Source organism: Mercenaria mercenaria, chromosome 3 (assembly GCF_021730395.1).
Source record: "Mercenaria mercenaria strain notata chromosome 3, MADL_Memer_1, whole genome shotgun sequence".
Lineage (NCBI taxonomy): Eukaryota > Metazoa > Mollusca > Bivalvia > Venerida > Veneridae > Mercenaria > Mercenaria mercenaria.
In genome coordinates, this window is record NC_069363.1 from 7,094,465 (window position 1) to 7,115,818 (window position 21,354).

General features: G+C 33.5%; 1 protein-coding gene across 2 annotated transcripts in view; it reads left to right on the forward strand.

The window, feature by feature from the left end:
• Positions 1–21,354, forward strand: part of LOC123525470 (glutamate receptor ionotropic, NMDA 3A-like) — a 293,441-nt gene that overhangs the window by 140,324 nt on the left and 131,763 nt on the right. For both annotated transcript variants that reach the window (XM_045304534.2, XM_045304533.2), the window contains 2 exons: positions 18,722–19,302; positions 19,689–20,727. In XM_045304534.2, the coding sequence (XP_045160469.1) occupies positions 18,722–19,302; positions 19,689–20,727 (1,620 nt within the window). The remainder of the gene's footprint in view (positions 1–18,721; positions 19,303–19,688; positions 20,728–21,354) is intronic.

Genomic DNA, 21,354 nt, shown 5'->3' on the forward strand with positions numbered 1-21,354 from the left:
CACCAACAGCAAACAGTTATCATAACTTACGTAAAAGAAGCTAGGTCAATAGTCAAAATTTTGTTGTTGACTCGGAACGTTACCATATGGCAAAAACTTCAGTAATTTCAGCAATATACGGTGGCATTGTTTAAACATTTCAAAAAAGCTAAATTCAGTGACAGCACACAAGACACAAAAGTTTGCGTTTTCACCATTTTGAACATTTTCAAAAGTGTGTAAGCCATGTAAGGCTTAAATGAACATTTTCCTTATGTTAGTCGTATTGAACTATGTGTAAGAGTGGTTGTCCTTAATTCTATCAACTGACATTAATACAGAAGTGTACATACGGGATGAAAATCATATTGGCGTTTTAGTTTAGATTTTGACTTTAGTGCCGTGTGACGACTGTAACAAATCTCCTCGTACTTGGACTAAACGTTGTTACTTTTTGTGGTCCTTAGAATCATAAAGTCCATTCAATTTTACTCTTATAGAGTTCTGTTTAAGCCGATGTTTAGTGGTCGTGAGGGGTGTTGCACATTTCATCACAGAGTCTGTAATGAGTTTGCTTGGTTGTGGTGTTCTTCTTGTAGACTTTTGTTAACATGAAAGACAATGGTTAATTTCACCTTTTATATGCATTTTTCGTCTTTAAATAATAACAAATCACTTCCACAGATTATGAAATTACACCCAGAAAATTAGTCCAGTAAACATACGTAAAATGAAATTACATGATATTTTATCAATTTTTTCAGAAAGTGAAAACTAAATATTCACAGTTTTTCGAGATAAAACATATAACGAATCTTTAAAATTGATATAAAAAATCAAGATAATATGCTATACAGGGAATCAGTGGCTGAAGTGGCACAATAGGCAAGAATCTGATGATTTTTAAACGATTTCTGTACTGTGATAATTAATCAAAGCACTTAGCAGATTGATGGTATCATGTTACGTTTATATCATTTTTAATATGATGGTTAATAACAGAAAAATCTTTGCAGGAATGATAATGGTCTATCTAACGGAGTGTGATCAGATTTGAAATAACACGTCTTTATGAAACGATTAGTAACTAATGCTCAGAAAAGTCGCATTGGTACGACAAAGCGGTCTCTCTTCAGTATTGAAAACATTATCGACCGCGCCGCGAGGCGACAATCGTATCACATAGTGTCGACAGCTAAAGTTCCTATTCCTGTAACGCTCGTAATATACCATCCTAATTACAGACAATCAACCAGGAAATAACGTGTCATTTACATTGGATAGGAGTTCTAATACATTTTACATTTTTGTGGTTTTGCAATTAGCAATATGTCAAATTTGTTGATGATGGACGATGCCGTCTAGCAGCTACAGTTTGATTCTAAAAAATTATGAGACAGTGAAATTCAAATCTGAATGTAGATATTTGCTTTCAATGTGCTTTGAGAGATGTGTATTGAAGGAATAAAACGTTTCACTCTCAAGTCTTAATATAAAGAGCAAGCTGTCCATACCCCGCTCCCATATACTATTACTGAACATTGTTAAATAATTAAATCATCATACATGTTTGTTGAAAATTTAGATAAAAAATATTAATAAGAAATGGTGGCTTTCGTAGATAAAATATATAATCAAACTATGTTAACTGTACATGCATTATAAAAAGATACGAAAGTTTTATAAATATAAAACTAAATTTAGTTCTGTAATTAAATGAACAGCAACATTTAAGTCAAACATATTTATACACCACCAGAGTGAAGTGTTTGTCCCTATCCGTCCTACAACAAAAAAAAAACACTTTTATTCCACCACGTTAATATATAATTGATTACAATCAGAAGGAATGAAGAGGACAGAATTGTAACTTTTTGAATGTTCTTTTCTTTACTGACTTTGTGTAAATTTTCGTGGAAACATAATCTTTTTCGTTACAGTCTTGTATGATCATGTCTTCGATGAGTCCCATTTTAACATTGTTTTCTGCATTTATGTAAATTACATGTAGATTATTTCCGTCCACTTCAGTGAAAAACTGTGGGTGACTCTGATTGCGTGTGTTGTGCTCGATGATTAGTTATAAAGGAGTAAAGGCCTGTATTACGTAAGATACGTAAAATCCGATAACCAGACGATGACTCAGATGTTGAAATTTAATACAAAATGGTAAGAGAAATGACAATAAGAAGCTACTAGGGTAATAGATAGAATAGATGTACAAAAAGATTGACATGGTCGGCGTCTTTGGAAATATAAACGCTTTGTGACATATAGTTACACAACGTCAGTTAACATAGATACAAGCGGACCATTTGAAAGCCAAACTCAAAACTGTAGTATCTGATTGACAGTTCTGGGCAGATGGTACAGTAGAGGAGAAGAGTTTATATCTCTCTTGATGACGCTGGGGACATGCTTTAAACGAATTATTAATGATTTAAGATGTCTTATTATTTGTTAGTGGTATTTTCGTGGACAGACATGTCTTTACTACAAGCGCTATATCTTTCCCCAAACAAAACAGTGTGGGTTTTACAGAGTTTTACATGGATTTTGAATGATATGATTAAAATCCTTTATAATTCATTAAACAAATTATAACAATATTTATTAATGTGTTTGAAAATTTCACGGTATAGAACTTGCATATTAAAATGGGGAGAAAATGTGTAGAAGGCCGGGTAACTCAGCCGGTAGAGCGTCGGAACAGTATTCCGAGGCCCCGGGTTCGAGTCTCTGTCTGACTACACATTTTTCTAACCTTGTGACATTTGGCACCCAACGTTGGACCGTGACTCAATATACTCCGAGATCATGTTCACCTTGATCTCTATCCCATCAGAAATTCGAGGACGAATTTCATATAGTGTAGGAGTATGTCACGGTATAGGAGAAAATGTGTTGGCGACCGGGTAGCTCAGTCGGTAGAGCATCGGAACAGTATTCCGAGGCCCCGGGTTCGAGTCCCTGTCTGGCTACACATTTTTCTCACCCTGCGACAAAAACACGGTGCAAATAAAATAAAGCTGTAATATCATTGACCAGATACGCTGCACTCAGTCAAGTGTTTGAAATATATGACAAAAGGCATGTTGCGAGACAGAAATCTACTGTGGAAACATGACCCTTATTTAGTTTGAAGTACAAAGCAGTAAATTTTCAGATTCTCAGTCACCTAGACAATATATGTGTTTTGTTTTCTCTTCGGGAATTTAATGAGGGGACTTAAGAGATAAGATCGAAGCCAAACACAAAGATGTTTTCCTACTTTATTTTCGTTTGATATTAAACAGTAAGATCTAAATAAATTGTGTATGATTTCTTAAAGTTTATACATCAACATGCAGACATCATCTGTCATTTGCGTACGATGTATTTGTTTTCGTTATGTTTTTAATTTACACTGTAACAATGCAGATTATACGGAAACTTTTCATCTTTGGTAGAGGACGACCACATGTGCCTCTTCGGGTATTATTGCGCGCATGAGCAAGCATCTGATCCGGTCTATAAATTACTGAATTTTTTAAGAAACAAAGAACAAATTACTTCAGTGGTAGTTTAGGGGCATAAAATAATTTCATAAGAATAGCCTTGTTGATATTTTAAATATCGAGTATTAAATCAGCATGGTAAGAAATAACGTAATGTGTGTGCAAATTTGTATTTAAAACTGCCCTGTGCTCCCTTCCTTAGAGAGGCGACCCTCTTTTCCTAAGCTAAATGCACTACACGAGAACACATACCGGATAAGAAATAACCATTGGCGATTTTGATATTTTAGATGGAAGAAAAAGTTTATTTCACCTTTCAGGCTATGTTTTGCCTTCAGATGATACCGTAAAAACTTTAAAGATTACGAAAATAATGCCAGAAAACTGGCCAAGTTAAAACTAAAAAAAATAAATATAATAGATCTACTTCAACAATACGATATTTCATTGGAAAATATATAAAACATTAATCTATTTATTTAAAGGCGGAGTTAATTCCATTAAATTTCAGTTAGATTTCAGAGAATTTTCTTTAAAAAAAACGAAGACGACAGAATGATTTTATTAAGCTTTGCAAAGGTTCTACCTTGTCATTTACCTGTTGGCTTTAATTGCTGTTATTTGCTGATTTTCAATATTAAATGCTATCCTTATCTTAATCACGGGCTGCAAGCACGTTTAATACTCAATCAAACTTTTTCTCTGCTACGTTTAATTCTTCATAGAAGCAGTTTATCTTTTTGTCGACGATAGCTTTCTTTAAAATATCCTTAGCTTCGTTGATGTCAGAAGAAACTTATCCGGTTTTTTTCAATAAAAGTTTTGTAAAAATGCCTATGTAATACTCGAAGTAAAATACTTCAAAATATGTTTGAATACAGAACAATATTCCTATACTGGGGAAATCCGAAAAAGATTTTGATAATCTCTCATTCTTGCATAATAGCGGATCCTGGCATTTTATATCGGGTAAAACATCTTGTATAAACGAGGTAATTCACGTGCTGTGCCAGGGCCGAATTTTATACTTGCGCAAATGAACGTCTTGTATATACGTCTAGATATTTTCCATAAAAAATCTCTAGTTGTAGCATAAAAGTTATAATCCAATACATAGTATGTTTATACAATATTTACCAACGCGATCACCCCTATTGCTTTCTCCCCAATTTCGATTTCGGTGTTAGACAACTAATTTTTCGTCGAAAACCGTAAAAACGTAACTTTTGCGATTTTGAATTTTTAGAATGCTGGGAAGTCTTAACCAGTATGTTTCTATTTAGTTTCTCACATCAATGCGTATACATTTTAGGAGCAGGTCAGTTCGATACTGTATTCCAAATACTTTGCACAAAAATATTGTATGTGAAATCGTGCCCTTGTTTACCGATTTTTAATCGATAAGCAAAAATATCGTTGATGTCATGTTTGTAATAAAGAAAATGAAAATTATTAATTAAGACATTATGTTCTTTTGGTAGTGTCTGGTTTGTGTTATCGAAATCAAAAGTTTGTTAACTGCAACAAACAGCACTTTTAACAAGGCTGGTCACATTAGTAGTATTGCGGACTTGATACTTATCAAAGTAACAATGAAAATATTCGAATTATCCAACTTATAACTGCATTGACCGGCCTACAATTTTTTGAATGTTGAATCATTAGGGCAAATGTTCTAATTGTTATTTTGATATCTAAGATAAAATATAAGGTACTGAACAAACGTTTATATACGGTCCTTTGACTATAAACATTGAAAAGCCATTCATTGATTCAAATGAATTGCAAAGTTAAAATTAGATTATTATTAATGAATTGCATGTCTATAATAATAATATAAGTCTTCCATATTCTCTTGTGACTATGCAAAATCAAGGACTATATTTAGCAGAGGAAAATGCTATCATAAAACTATTTTGTTCGTATACAATTCGGAAACGCTATGTACAAAATTAGCATGAATCAATTACCCTTACAACGAACTTTGAAGTAATTGAATAACGCAAATGCAATTAATTAAGAACAATATTGCGCAGAGACAAGGCGGAGAAATCGATACTTAGTAAGCACCATATAATGTTGCACTTGTGCAAGAATGTAAGAGTTTCACTATTGGGTAAATATCGAAAACAGACATGACATTGTGTTGATTTTCTTATATAAGATATACCCTTTTCCTTAGTGATTTATGAAATTTATCAAACGGTTTATGCGCATATAAATCTACTTCGTTTAAATATAAAACAGCATAGCGCAAAATAATTCAGTTTGCAGTATCTTGAAAAGTGCAACCGATCTCAAAAGTTTTAAGTTGAAGAATTTCTGACTCAAATATGCCAGTTGCATCATCAATGTATCCGTGCTTTCTAAAAGTGTATTTTGGCATATATTCTTGCTATGAATAAACCTCCAGCTGAACGGAGATATATTAGTAAAATTATAAATGAGACAGCTGTCAGCAATATGAATGTTCTTTAAAGTTCCACGTCATGGTATTACTTCAAACTGTAAATACGTTTTAACGAGCATCTTGAATAAGTTGATATATATCTCAAAAGAACCTAAGAACCGTAACTCCACCTTTTTATCTTTTCGTGTACAACATTTTAAACTGACATTATTACATAAACTTGAAAAATGAATTCTTACAGGCCAGAATGACCCTTTATTACACAAAATACATTTTCTTCGTAAACTTTTACCTTATTGCAAAGTTCCCAAGAATAAACAATAAAAACTAGCCAATTAAAATTCAAATATGACGTTAAAAACTAGCCAATTAAAATTCAAATATGACGTTAAGTTAAAATATTGACGAGCATAATTTATACATTTAAACTTTATACAAAGAAAACAGTAATGAACATTTTGCGCTGTGTAATATACATCAGAAAATACGTGTGAATCTAGTGCACAGCTGAAAAGTACATGATTGTATAATGTTTCATAAAAGTTTATTCTAAGTAAAATGATTTTGCAATTAATGTAATTTATATTTGCTAACAAATACGTTCTTGCGTTGGTGTGACGGATTACTTGCAAATAAATGTAATTTGAATGATCATTGAGCTTTGATCAAACATCGTGATATAATGTGCTGTAAAACTTGGATATATAGAAACATATATATCTCTCTGCCTGTTGTTAATCTAATATTCTTGACATATCTATTTAGTTTATTTTCTATATAACTCATTATCGAAATTTATGCTTACATTATTTCCCATTGTGGTTGTCGGTATACCTGTAAACATGCCGAATACAGATTTTAAATCAATTCTCTTCCCTGAGATATCCTAATGATCAAATCAAGACATGTTATATTCCGTCTTAAATGTTATATGTAAACAACCAAAGTTATTTTTTCAGTTGCTTTTCATAATTAAATTTTAGGTACTATCTCTGTTAGATGGCTTGATTAATTGATTTCTAACGATAAGCTTATTAAAGACACATTTAAAACGGCAGAGCGAACTCTCTTCAGGCTTGAAAACATGAAATATTGCCAATAGCTAGTGCTCCACATATCTCTTAACCTCATAATATTCCATACTAGCTACAAACCACCGGGACATGATTTGTCATTCCTATAAGTTACAAAATAAGCCTTCAGCGTTTTGTGACTTTACGATTATACTTGGTCATATTTGTTCATGTCGGACAAATAGTTTATTAGGTTTTAACATTTTGTTATAAAGCGATATGTCAAATTTGTTAATGCTGGTCGGTGCAACTTATAATACAGACTTTTAACTGTTACCGTTGTTATGTGAGGAAATCTGACTGTAGATACTTTCAGTCCTGGCTTCTGTTTTATGGCGAATTTGCATTGAACCGGATATCAATTTCTATACGAAGAACAAGCTGTTTCCCAGCTGTTTATTGACCTATTTTTTCAAGCCTTGTTATAGTAAACAAAGAAACCTTATACATCATTTGTTTAAGGTAGTTCCGCACGTTTGGATCGAACTTTTTTCTACAATGTAGAATCTGATTAAACTCTGATTTTTCAAAACTTCAGAATATACCTAGAAAATTCAGCAAATAAAAAGGATAGTGTCGTGTGCTTGATTTTTTTGCTAGACTGATTTGAAAAATTTGGACCTCGTGCAATTTTTCATAATGGGAGTCTATGGGAAATAGCAACTTTCATAACATTTTCGCGAATAGAAAATTTTCCACAATGTAGGTTTTCATGAAACTTCTCACAGTCGTAAATAAACATATGGACTATAATATAGTGAAATAAAATGTATAGGTCCGTGAGCTTATTTCTGAGATATGTGGCCATGATTAAAGTGAACCGCCTATTTGTAGCTAATTTTAAGACATTATTTTGAATTATTTAACGTGTCAGATGTTTTAATATCATATTTTAACTTTAAATAGATAGCAACTGTTACAATATAACAAATTTATTCAAAGGTTGCCATTAATTCATAAACTGATTTTTATTTCCGCACGCCGAATACAGGCTTTATTCTACGTTTTCCGGATAAATGACGTTATGCTGTCACTTCCGGTTTATTAAACGTGCAGAACTACCTTAAGTCTTGACTCCTTAAACATGACAAAAAACGATTTAATTGCCGCCATGAACGGGGACCTTAGCGGCTTCATAATATATCTGACTCACCAGCAGTATTATTTCGTTTTCGTATTCAGGTAGATGGATGTGCCTATCAAAATCAGGTTGTCTCGTCCGTTTGTCTTTAGATACGTTCTCTTTAAAACATTAAGAAAAACAAACGTTGATTTTACTGAATGGGAAATCATGTATATCGATATGGTGATTGGTGCAAACGAAATATGTGACCTACTTGACAAAAGTAATCATATTTGGACTGCATAAAAGCCTACATATTTGTAGATGTATGTGATATTATTATATCACTGCATAACTGCTCAACATAACATTTGATATGTGCTTCCAATTTTGTTAAACGTTAAGAAGTTTTATCTTATCACACAATATAGCTGATTATGCTGAAGAGCCTGTTCCAGTTTGTATTTTACAGTCTTGATTAGAGAAAACACAATGGTGCGATATGTCAGTCTGCCTTTAGGCATAGAAATACTTGCAAATGATATCGATTAAACAAGAAAAAAACATTCTTAGGTGCAAAGAGGAGTCTTAAAACATGTGATGCTTCTATAAAAGCATAATCAGAGATTCATCTGCAGTATTTATTTCATGGAGTCAGTTTTGATATTAGTTTCCAGACCGTGTGCATGTTAAATTGCTTAAACTATTGCAGTTGTTGAAGTGCAATTGATAACATCAACCAAACGAGCACAATAGCGACGAGAAGAACCGTACATTTTCAAAGACAGATACAAAAAAAAAACCCCAAGAGCTTTATTTTAAAGTCCTTTAGATAAGACAAGATATTTCACAAATGTGCATATCGTAAAACGTTTGTTTAAATCTCTTGTGATATTTTTCATATACTTGTGTTTGCAAAGAAAACTAGCCATTGCCTCAGGTAGATATTCCTCAGGGACTTAACAAGCACCGGTATCTATTAGCGTACTTCCCTAGCACTGCCACATGTGAGTGGAAAATGAAAACAATTGTAGGCACAATTTAATGTTTTTGTTTTTAAATGTCACTAGACAAGTATGATATATTCTTCTATTTACAAATTACCTTTGCTTCAGTCCTTCGGGTGTTTTCGTCAGCTTAATTACTTGAATAGCTTTTAACAAGTCGATAATAAAGAATATATAAAACAAGAGCTGTAACCGATCTCTCAATGTGTACCGTAATAAGTTGGCCTGCTTCTTAACAGAATAGTGCATTGACGGCCATACCAGTGAACGTCATTTTGCCTTTATATTACACACAAGTTTTACCCAAAATGGTAAATAGTTTTTATATGTACAATTAACATGCAGTAAGTGCTATTGGAATAGGTATAATGGTGTAACGTTTTAGTGCCACACAAATCCCGTCGGTGAAAAGCTAGCTCATCACCAAAGGTGATTTAATGTGCATATATACTGTCATTTTACTCCAATGACAATTGACAGGTTTACAAATTTGCATATTAATGCAATTACTTCCCTTTATGCATTCAGTAATCGTTACAATGGAATAATTTATTATGTTTTGTTATAAGGTATTTTACTTGAGAATACCTAGCTTACAATTACAACTTTAGAGATGTGTTTATGCTGTTACGGATCTCTGAGCTGAAATAAACACTGTATCGAAACATGAAGTAACGGTGAATTCACATGTACTATACTACTACACATTAGAATGTTAAGCATGTTTTAATTAATTCAATTCGTTATGAAAAGCCACACTTAATTATGAACTCGGGCTGCTCTCATTTGAAAGTATTCCGCGAAAGTTATAACTTCAGATTAGTCAAAATTCGCTTCTGCTACATATTATTGCGACATTAATATGTCTTATTATGTAAATATGTGCTCAAATGATACCATTTTACGATAAAAGTGCTACTGTAGTATTTAATAAAAACTCGGATAAACCTTAAGAAAAATACTAAAGTATCACGGAAGGACATAACTCAATGCTCTTGAGAGATTGTGACCGCGTTTTTTTATCGACTTTCTCCATTAATGTTTTACGCATCACGTAAAATGTCATGACTGACGCTCATAAACTTGAAAGCTGAATGATTTTGTACAGATTTAGAGACATCGTGTGAAATACGTCACTTTTCTCGTAGAAACTACCAACTACAAATTGCGAAATCAAAAATGCATTTGTAAATCTATTAAAATGCTTTACAGTATTACAATACAATATTCACATTTTCCTACCTACAACACGCTATAAAAGCATGAAAATAATGTTTACATAGGCTTATATTTCCATCAATTTTATTGCCACATCTTTTGACACAGTTACATTGAAAGGTTGTTCTGTTCCATTTAATGCTCTTCTTCACTTAAGGTTTATTTTTAAAATTATAGTACTGCAATAAATAACAATTTAGATTTGCTCTAGAATATATTTCCTTATATGTGTCTGGCAAAAGATACTTTTGCCCAGTGTGTTCTTGTATATTTAAATTACATTGCCATCTCGGGTCTTGGCCCTCAGAAAGTAATACAAAATAGTTCTGCAGATATCGTACATTGTATGTTCTGAAAGCATCTGTTCGTTTTACGTGGTAAGATTTGTATGATTTAACGTAATTTGGCTCTGCTGACTAAAACGTTCAAAACATGTTTTTGCAAAATGTCTATGTTTCGTAAAATGTCTATATTTCGCAAAATGTTTCTCTGAAATTAAAATTGAGTATACAGTATATAGCTTTTGGGCAGTTCGCCCCATTAATGCATAAATGTACCATGTGAAGGTTAGGGTATCTTTTTGCGAATTGTCGCTGGGATGAACTAAATAATAAAAGTATTTGTTTTTAATAGAAATAAAACAAATATTCCTGTCTTTTATCATCGTCTAGTTCCTGTACAACATTTTCTTTTTAAGGAGGTAGTATACCTAAACATTTGTCCAACCGGAAGCTAACGTGAGGATTTACGACAACGTTTATCAGTTCAACTTACTCGAATTTACCCTGGCAACAAGGTATCCTACCTCCTTACGCAGTTAGTGGATAATAAGTATGCCACTAGCTGTAAATAAATTAATGCAGGATACACGATTGATCGTGCAAGCGAAATTTGAACTGTTTGTGTGGAAATAAGATGTGCTAAAGAGGACGACATATGTTGAATGTTCAAACATTGTACGTTGTACTGTCTAATTATTTAACGGCCAATAAGACATCGGACTGATTAATTACAAGTAACAGATGGCCTGACAATTTTGGCTTCAATAACAACTTATCTGCTAATAGGTTTTAATCATGTTACACTTAGATAAAAATAATGCTGTAGCGTGAGCGTATCAGAAAGAAGAAAAAAAAACAAAGATTAAGAGAAAATTAATGTAGAGCGTAGACCCAAAAGTTCTGTTAAATTTAAAGTTAGGTATAGCGCACTTTGAACGTCAATGATCTAACATTTTGGTAAGCTTGTCGGTAAGCTCGATTGTCATTTGTTTGAATATTTCATTACTGTAGTAGAAAGTATTATCGGATCCGTTATTACGTATTACCTCCTGTTATTGCTTCGGTGGTTCAAGTATAACATTGATAATAGTGCTTTTTCTTACTGTCCAATATCATGTATATTCTTTGTTTAGACAATTCCAATTTTGTACTCATTTTTTGCATTGTCCGGAATATAATCTACGAAAATATTTTAATTAAACCTAACTTTCAGACAGCTACCATTGAGAGATTGCAGCGCACAAGAACCATAACTCCATGTTGAATAGTTGTGAATTTTTCTCCCTTTCTGCAATGCCTGTTTCTTTTTCTTGAGCATAAATCCAAAAGAAATGAAGACATTTCATTGAAACTTGAAATATAGATAGGTAGAAACTAGAAGGGGTGCAAAGCACAATACCGTTACCCAGTTTAGATATTGTCAAATTATTTTCGTTTTGTACAATAAGGTTTCAGGAACATAACACAAATAACCACTGAAGACGTTTCAATGAACCCTGAAATATAGATAGGTGTGCCATGCACAAAAGTAATTTTTGGCGTTTTACAAATATCCCCATTTTTGAACTTAAGTTTTCCTTGTTAATAACTTTGCACCAACTGAAAGGAATTTTTAAAGAAATTGTCAAAATGATACATTGCATTGACAGAAAGTGCATAATTCAAGGCATCTAATCTTTTCCCAAGTGAATGGTGTATTAATCATCGTTTGGAAGTAGTCATGACACACAATGCGTAAATCACTTGGGGGAACAACCATTAGTTTGTTTACGCACTGTTAAGTATGATAAGCTATAAGATAAAAATGTTTTGATTCGGCGGGGTCCTCCGAGTACTAACGTTCTGATTTTGAACAATAAAGTAGAACATAAAAATCAATTACAAATGTAATGCAGCTTCAGAATGAGGTTGATTATAGATGTAAACTAACACCTCTTAAATGTTCTCCTTTGACACCCCATGCCATTTCCAAGATCTAGTTTATTCTTTCCTGTGTATTTTTGGTGCAATATAGTTATTATTTATGTGTTTTGGAAATGCTTATGTATTAAACATACCGTACTTTCTTAAATGAATTTAGAGCAGAACCTTTTGTTAATGTTGTAAACGTCATCATTTGGCTTATTTGTTAATTCATATGTCTAATTTTCGGTTTAAACAGAATCGTAAAACAAATAGGTACCATCTGGGTCTTCCTCCATTTTACAAATACTTAATTATTTGCCAAATGTATCTTGCTTGTTTTCTTTGAGCAACCGAAAAGGTAGGGCTGTTCAAAGTTTTCAATGGCTACAAATAATTTATGTAGCTTATCTGAGTCAATCATGAGTATGTTTCCTGCTAAAAAGCTGTATTGGAGTCCTGATTAGAATTTGTGACCTCAGGATTAAATGACCATTAGGTAATGAAATGTTTTGTCCACATCTCTGCCAGTGTTGAGTTTGGTGTTGAAGCCGATCTATTACTGTATAAGAATATCTTCTATCTAATAATATTAATAAAAACATGAGATATTCTGGTTATGACCAACCAGTCTTTGTGTTTGTGGTTTGGATTGTCGTTTGTACAAGAAATTGTTTTGTTTTACCTCCTTAGGACAATATTCCGCAAGCACACGTGTTGACCTTGTGGCATGTTTATTAATAGTAATGTAGAATATTATCTGAGAGAAAATAACCTTCGAATGCAAAAGATAGCTTGCACGGAATACAACATGGTCTTAAGTAATGTCCGCTTCGAGTGCGGGAGGTCGTGGGTTCGATCCCCGGCCGCGTCATACCAAAGACGTGAAAAATGGTACCAGTAGCTCCCTTGCTTGGCGCTCAGCATTAAAAGGGAAAACTGGCCTCTTCTCTCATACCCTCGTGGCGATGGATTCCATCAGGAATGAGGTGTCGAGAGTGATTAATGTAAGTTGTAGAACTTCCTTCACAATCGACCTAAAATAAATTATGTATAAACTAAGTAATGCACTACTTTATATAATGCAAACGCAGTCGTAACATAAAATTCATTGAGAAGATAAAAAACATTTCTGTAAGTGCAACAATTGCCCTTGTATCGGAAGAACGTATAAAATGATAGATTATTACCTCAACAAGATATTTGGTATTATTATCTTTTATAGCCATGTATTTCATATAGTCTTGCGTGCTTCGATCAACTAAAACAATATACTTCTGTACTATTAGTTAAATATATCACAACAACAAGTTAAACATATTACTACAACAAACATACTGGGAAAAGCACACTTGTTCTAATAAAGTTCTGTCAGAGTTTATTGCAAAATTATACGCTAATAATTCCTTGTTCGTGATACTGAATTGAATCGATTGACCGGGAGATATGTTTCTTTTCGCGGTTTTTTCCACGATTTTAATTGCCAGTGACTATAGTCGCATTGTTGAGAATCAAGGACTTGTTCTATTTTCGGAGATAGTTCTGGATATAATTTTCATATAATGTTCATGCTTGTTTTGAATTCTTGAGTCTTGCTGTTCGGAATATTAATAAAATAAAAAAGTCTCGCGAATGTTACTCAACGTAAAGTAGTACAAACAAATTCGCTCAATTCATTTGCATGTTTTTCGTATGTGTTAATCGTACTTAAAACATGTTAGATTTGCTAACTATGAAATACAAAATAAATATATGATTTCATAATGTTCCTGTAAAAGAACCGACATATATTGTAATGGCAAAAGTTATGTTCATGTGACATTTCAAACGTGCTCTCTTTTAAGGTCCGATAGCCGCGGATTTGACTCACACGCTACAATGATACCGCATCCTCATTTCGGGGAATACACGATCTGACTCCACACTGACAAAGTGCAGCAACATTCCGCAGTTTAAAAGTGAACGACTTTTCAGAGCGTTTAGTTTATGAATATAAGGAAAATTCACTTATCAGATATAATTATATAACAGTATTCTAATCAATGGTATACGTGCTAACCAGTGTACATTGATAAAATGTCAGCAAGACATATGTCAATAAATATGACATCAAATGGGCCATACTAAAATGTGTATGATTCTTATTCTTCTATAGAGGATTTACACTTCGTTGCGTATTAAAAATAACTGAACATAGACTCCGGCACGATAACTTTATCAAGCGTAAAACATTATCCTTTTGATTTCACTTTAACTCCACAGGGAAATAAATTTGAACACGTACTGCATCTATAGATAATCCATATACTTTATTGCTTTAAATATGGGCCTTTGTCTAGTAAAAATCGTCGCAGATTTCTTATGCTTGATTTTATGAACGTTATATGGTATGGAATCGCATTAGAATTGTCACGGCCTTTTTATCTGAATTTATTTACTATTTAGGCGCAGTTTTAGGTCCTACTTTTTCTATTTTCCATAACGACCGATTGTACATTGGCTTCGCTGGTGTGAAACATAAATTTACATAACCCTAGTATATCCCGCATCGTGTTTAACATGCGAAATGAAGAAACATTCACTGCTTGAAAAACTAGATATAAGCTGAAGGGCACTGCTAAAAATGTGAATGACATTCAGTAGTGTTTTGTTATTGCTCATCAACTTCTTACTGATTCTCGAAGAAAACTGATACTAAACTTTTAAAAAGTATTGAAGTGCTTTGTTTAAATTTAGATGTTAGCATTTGTATTTAAAAATTTGTCTTTTCAAGAAAATAAAATTAAAAGTAAGGAATTTCAAGTAAATTTTAAGGCCTGGATATAGCTACAAATTACACATAAAAATAATCCATTTTTTGAAATAGCGTTGGTTTAAATCATGAAGGAAAGTCAAAAGAGAGCAGATGATAAAAGATGCTGTATATTTTTAGGCATGTAAGTGTTGAAATCGTGGCAAGAATAGTTCCTGTATAGTTCGTATATTATATAATACAAGAAATATGAATGCCTTTCCAAATGCGGGATTCATACCATGGCCTATTAAACATTTTAACGCTTGAGTATCAAAAGACTTTTCTAGATATCGGTGCTAAATGCTACGCGGGTGCATCATTGTCTAGAGGAACATACACCATATAAATGTTAACAGTTTGACAAAGTTTGAGAAAATGTGAAAGTGAAAAGATTTGGGAAATACAAAATATTGAAGCATGTGTCTTGTTCTGCTAATATCTAATAAGATTAGATAAAACCAGACATATCATTTTTGGAACTGCTTAGACGACAGCCCGTTTATTGACAATTATTACATGTAGACATGCATTTTTTAACAATATACATCAAAACACAAAAAGCATTACAAATTACAGCTCATACTTTTCTAACAAAAAGGTATAATCATATTTTTCTACTTAAGTTATTTCTTTTCATGTCAGCAGTGTCTAACAGTACATGTATTTTAGAAAGTCTTTAAGAACTTGTGTACATACATTTTTGTTTTCGGGTAAGTATTAAAATATCGGTATACAAGATGTTCCAAATGTTCAGATGTTTTATTCTTCTTTCACTCGAAAAATATGATTTATATATACAGTATGAAATTGTGTTTAATAGTAAGTTAATATCATTACACTCCTTAAGTTCTATTTTATAACGAACTATTATGCTTTTTAAATTTTTAAAAGATTTATTAATTCCACACTTTCTAAAAGTTTTGTCAATTTTAGACCAGAATGAATCTAAGTATTTGCAATTGAGGAAAAATGGTCATAGTCTTCGAACTTTCAATGTTCCATTTAAACAAGTTTGAATTAGTTGCGAGTATTCTGTGTACGGCTTTATATTTGAATTATTAGCTCACCTGTCACAAATTGACAAGGTGAGCTTTTTGTGATCGCGCAGCGTCCGTCGTCCGTGCGTCCGTCCGTACGTGCGTGCGTAAACTTTTCTTTGTGACATCTCTAGAGGTCACATTTTTCATAGGATCTTTATGAAAATGGGTCAGAATGTTCATCCTGGTAAATTTTAGGTCAAGTTTGAAACTGGGTCACATGTCATCAAAAACTAGGTCAGTAGGTCTAAAAATAGAAAAACCTTGTGACCTCTCTAGAGGCCATAATTTTCAATGGATCTTCATGAAAATTGGTCAGAATGTTCACCTTGATGATATCTAGATCCAGTTTGAAACTGGGTTACATGCCTTCAAAAACTAGGTCAGTAGGTCTAAAAATAGAAAAACCTTATGACCTCTCTAGAGGCCATATATTTCATAAGATCTTCATGAAAATTGGTCAGAACGTTTATCTTGATGATATCTAGGTCAAGTTTGAAACTGGGATACGTGCCGTCAAAAACTAGGTCAGAAGGTCAAATAATAGAAAAACCTTGTGACCTCTCTAAAGGCCATATTTTTCAAGGGATCTGTATGAAAGTTGGTCTGAATGTTCATCTTGATGATATCTAGGTCAAGTTTGAAACTGGATCACGTGCGGTCAAAAACTAGGTCAGTAGGTCTTAAAATAGGAAAACCTTGTGACCTCTCTAAAGGCCATATTTTTTCATGGGATCTGTATGAAAGTTGGTCTGAATGTTCATCTTGATGATATCTAGGTCAAGTTCGAAACTGGGTCACGTGCGGTCAAAAACTAGGTCAGTAGGTCTAAAAATAGAAAAACCTTGTGACCTCTCTAGAGGCAATATATTTCATGAAATTTTCATGTAAACTGGTCAGAATGTTCACCTTGATGATATCTAGAGGCCATACCCTTGAATGGATCTTCATGAAAATTGGTCAGAATGTTCACCTTGATGATATCTAGGTCAAGTTTGAAACTGGGTCACGTGCCTTAAAAACTAGGTCAATAGGTCAAATAATAGAAAAACCTTGTGACCTCTCTAGAGACCATATTTTTCAATGGATCTTTATGAAAATTGGTCAGAATTTTTATCTTGATAATATCTAGATCAAGTTCAAAACTGGGTCACATGAGCTCAAAAACTAGGTCACTATGTCAAATAATAGAAAAAACGACGTCATACTCAAAACTGGATCATGTGGGAAGAGGTGAGCGATTCAGGACCATCATGGTCCTCTTGTTTTATTTTGTTGTCAACATTACATTTATTCAAAATATAGTAGAATGAAATCCAGTTAATTTCACAGGACAGAATATCTTCCCAGTATTTATGTATATATGGTTTTGTAAATTTTGAAGAAACAAAGATATTATATATATCCTTGTTCATGGTTTCTTCCAGAAGTTTGCCTTTGATACGAATATCGTAACTTTAGTATGCACAAGACGTTTCGGATTTCATATTATGTTTCCATGCATTAGGCAAAGAATGTTTAATGATATTAATTTCTGCGATCCAGTTTTGCTTTCTGGCTAATTTTTGGTAATAAAATTGGGATCTATTTCGCCATTGTTTTAAATAATGTCATTTACAAAAATCAAATCAGAGTCGATCCACGCTTTGAAAAACAGGTACTTCCCTTTGTGTTTAATAAATCTATTTCCCCAGATAAATTGCTTGCGAATGTCATAAAAGGTGTGTACTTTCTCTGTTATCATATTAATTAAGATGCCATTGAATGTAAACTTGACTGTGTCGCCAATATAACTATTCTAACTACGTCTTCTGCAAACTTCCCCCAGCCCAATCGATGCCCAATCGATGCTCAATTTAATTCAGCACAATCTCAACACAAGTTATAGATATTTTTTTTTCTTCCAATTTTATTGAGCTAATTACAAATCGTTGGCGTTACCCTTTGGTGACTGGTTGGTTGCAGCGGTATTGATTAATATTATATTAATATTGATTAAAATTACATAAAATGAAAGTAGTTCATACTGAAAGCTGTTCTTATTTAATTACCGCGGGCAGGTAGAACAATCATCATTCTCAAAGGTCAGCAATTCTAACAATGAAGTTTGAATGTTTTACCCTTACCCTGCTAAGTTTCTATATTGAACTTGTCCATCTTTCAATTTGGACAGTACCATTAGCTGTTAAAAGTGGTGCTTACCAAAATGATACTGATTGAATGGCGAACAGTGCAGACCATGATCAGACTGCACGGTTGTGCAGGCTGATCTTGGTCTGCACTAGTCGCAAAGGCAGAATCACTTGCCGCGAGCAGGCTAAGGGTTACACCGTTGCTTTATCAAATAGCTCAAAAGTACAACCGTATATGCCTTTTACCATATTATAACGTTTTGTTTATGGTTTATTCAGTTTATGGTGCTATTTTGATCAATATAAATTGATGTTTGTATATTTGCAGGCACATAACCCTCTTCTACTGATGTTAAAACCGTCCAGAAAGGACCAAGCCAACGCCTTCCTACAGTTCTTTCAGGCCAACTTCTGGTTCAATATTCTTATTTTAGTTCAGGATTTGTTTGTTGCCGACGGCTTTTATGAAGAAATAATGAGTAAAGTATCGGCTCCCAAATGGTCGTTACAAGAAAGAATTCTACCCGAGAGGATTACTAATTTGGAGTTATATGATCTAGTTATTTCTTTATTAGGCAATGAGCCAAAACTTATTGTTATTCATTCGGAATTATCACTTGCACAGCGGATATTTAAAGCAACAAGGGAGGCAAATCTTACGTCATTAAATCATGCGTGGTTCGTCACGGAAACTAGTTTCACGCACGATCACGATAATCTTCACGGTTTGCCTGCTGGTTCCCTATCTATAATACCTAATTATGCGGTTAATTTAGAAGATGTGATATTAGATGGAACCAATTTTATGATAAAGTCTGTGATAAAATTTTCAAACAAAAAAGCTATTATTAGAAGCTGCTGGAATGACTCAACCAAATTATATAAATCTATCGGTAAAGAAACATATAGGTAAGAAGAGTTTGTTAATTAATTCTTGAATAGAAAAAAAATATAGTTGAAAATCAGGCTTGGGGTAAATGCATTGCCCAAAGTAAAGACATAATTATTTTGAAAATAAAAATTTTGTGTAAACTTGTCTTTAAAAGCAGATTAATCATTTTCAAACAGGTAATAGAGTAATATGATTTATTTTTGGCATAAATATGGAAAAATTAAAAATTCTGTGATATTTTTTGACACAGTCTACAAAACCAACATGTTTTTTTTAAATACTGCATACCAGTTGCATCTGATCTGATTTCAAAATTTTCGTTTATATTTATTTTTAGAGTCTAATGTATGGTAAACATACTAAAGGTGTATTTATTGTCATCAATTGATTCATTTTATTACAGAAAATTAGTAGGAACAAAATTGTCAGGTGTCTCTGGGGATATAGTTTTTGACAATCAGGGAAATCTTAAAGCAAACAGCTTTGTGGTTCAAAACCTTGTGTTTGAAGAAGGTCAGATATTTTGGAGGAAAATTGGTCATATTCATGGAGAGGATGTGACCCCATTTGGAATAATATGGCCAGGTGAATCTCTCAGTAGTAACATTGCGTATGGTAGAAAACGATACCGAATCGTGACAAATCCAGTTAAACCCTTTGTCATGGATGAAGCACCCCATCCGGATATTGGAGAGTGTGCAAAGGACACAACGTGTATATATATCAACAATACGGGTAAAAATGAAATCATTCAGGCATTACAAGACTATGAAAATGGTATACACAATGAGAGCCATCCATACACGATAAACTGTTGTCGTGGTTTATCATTAGATTTGCTCAATCGTCTCGCCAGTGATTTAGATTTTGACTATACTTTGTACGTAGTGTCTGACTACACTTATGGCAAAGAAATCAACGGTACATGGAACGGTATGGTCCGTGAACTCATGGCAGGCACAGCTCACATGGCTGTTGCTGCCTTTAGTATAACCAGATCAAGGGTGAAGGTCATAGACTTCACAAGTACTTATTTTTTCTCAGGGTTTTCCGTGCTGTATTCGGAGAAACAAAGAGCATCAAATATGCAAGCCTTTCTCGAGCCTTTTGACACACCTGTTTGGTTCGCCATATTGATAAGTGCTACGGTAGCTGCTATTGCAATGGGTTTGTTCGAATGGAACAGTCCGTTTGGATTAAATCCATGGGGAAAGAAACGAAAACAAAATTATACTCTTGCCTCTGGAATGACAATGGTTTATTCGGTGCTTTTTGGACATACAGTAAAAACAAAGTCGCCAAAGGCTTGGCCTAGTAAAGTGCTTCAAAATTTCTGGGCTTTCTCCTGTATCTTCATCATAGCAAGCTATACCGCCAATTTGGCGGCTTTTATTGCCGGGAAGCACGCTGGTCTTTTCTACAACAACATACACGACTCGAGGGTAAGTAAACAGTCTATATATTATATGTTTAAGGATTCTTCGGAACAATCTGTCTGTTCTTTGTTCTAAACCTTAGATCTATGGTGTCATTATTTTGTGGATTACACATGAAATAGGGACAAGATGCTGAAAAGTCTGATGTATTTTAATGAAAAAAAAAACGATAAATAAAATATGTATATTGGGTTTGATAGCATTTCAATGTAAATAATAGCTAAAACTTAACAACAGTCCCAAGTGGTATAATGTTATATGTTACGGACACTTGTATAAAGTAAAAGTAAATTGAGCCGTGCCATGAGAAAACCAACATAGTGGCTTTGCGACCAGCATGGATCCAGACCAGCCTGCGCATCCGCACAGTCTGGTCGGGATCCATGCTGTTCGCTAACAGTTTCACTAATTCCAATAGGCTTTGAAAGCGAATAGCATGTATGTATGTGCGGATGCGCAGGCTGGTCTAGATCCATGCTGGTCGCAAAGCCACTATGTTGGTTTTCTCATGGCACGGCTCATTATTGTATTATGAAGTTCAAAACCGTGTACTTTTACGTGTATCAAGTATACTAATTCATCGCATACATCTTAAGCAGATTATCTTAAACAATTGTAATTAATACATTCAAA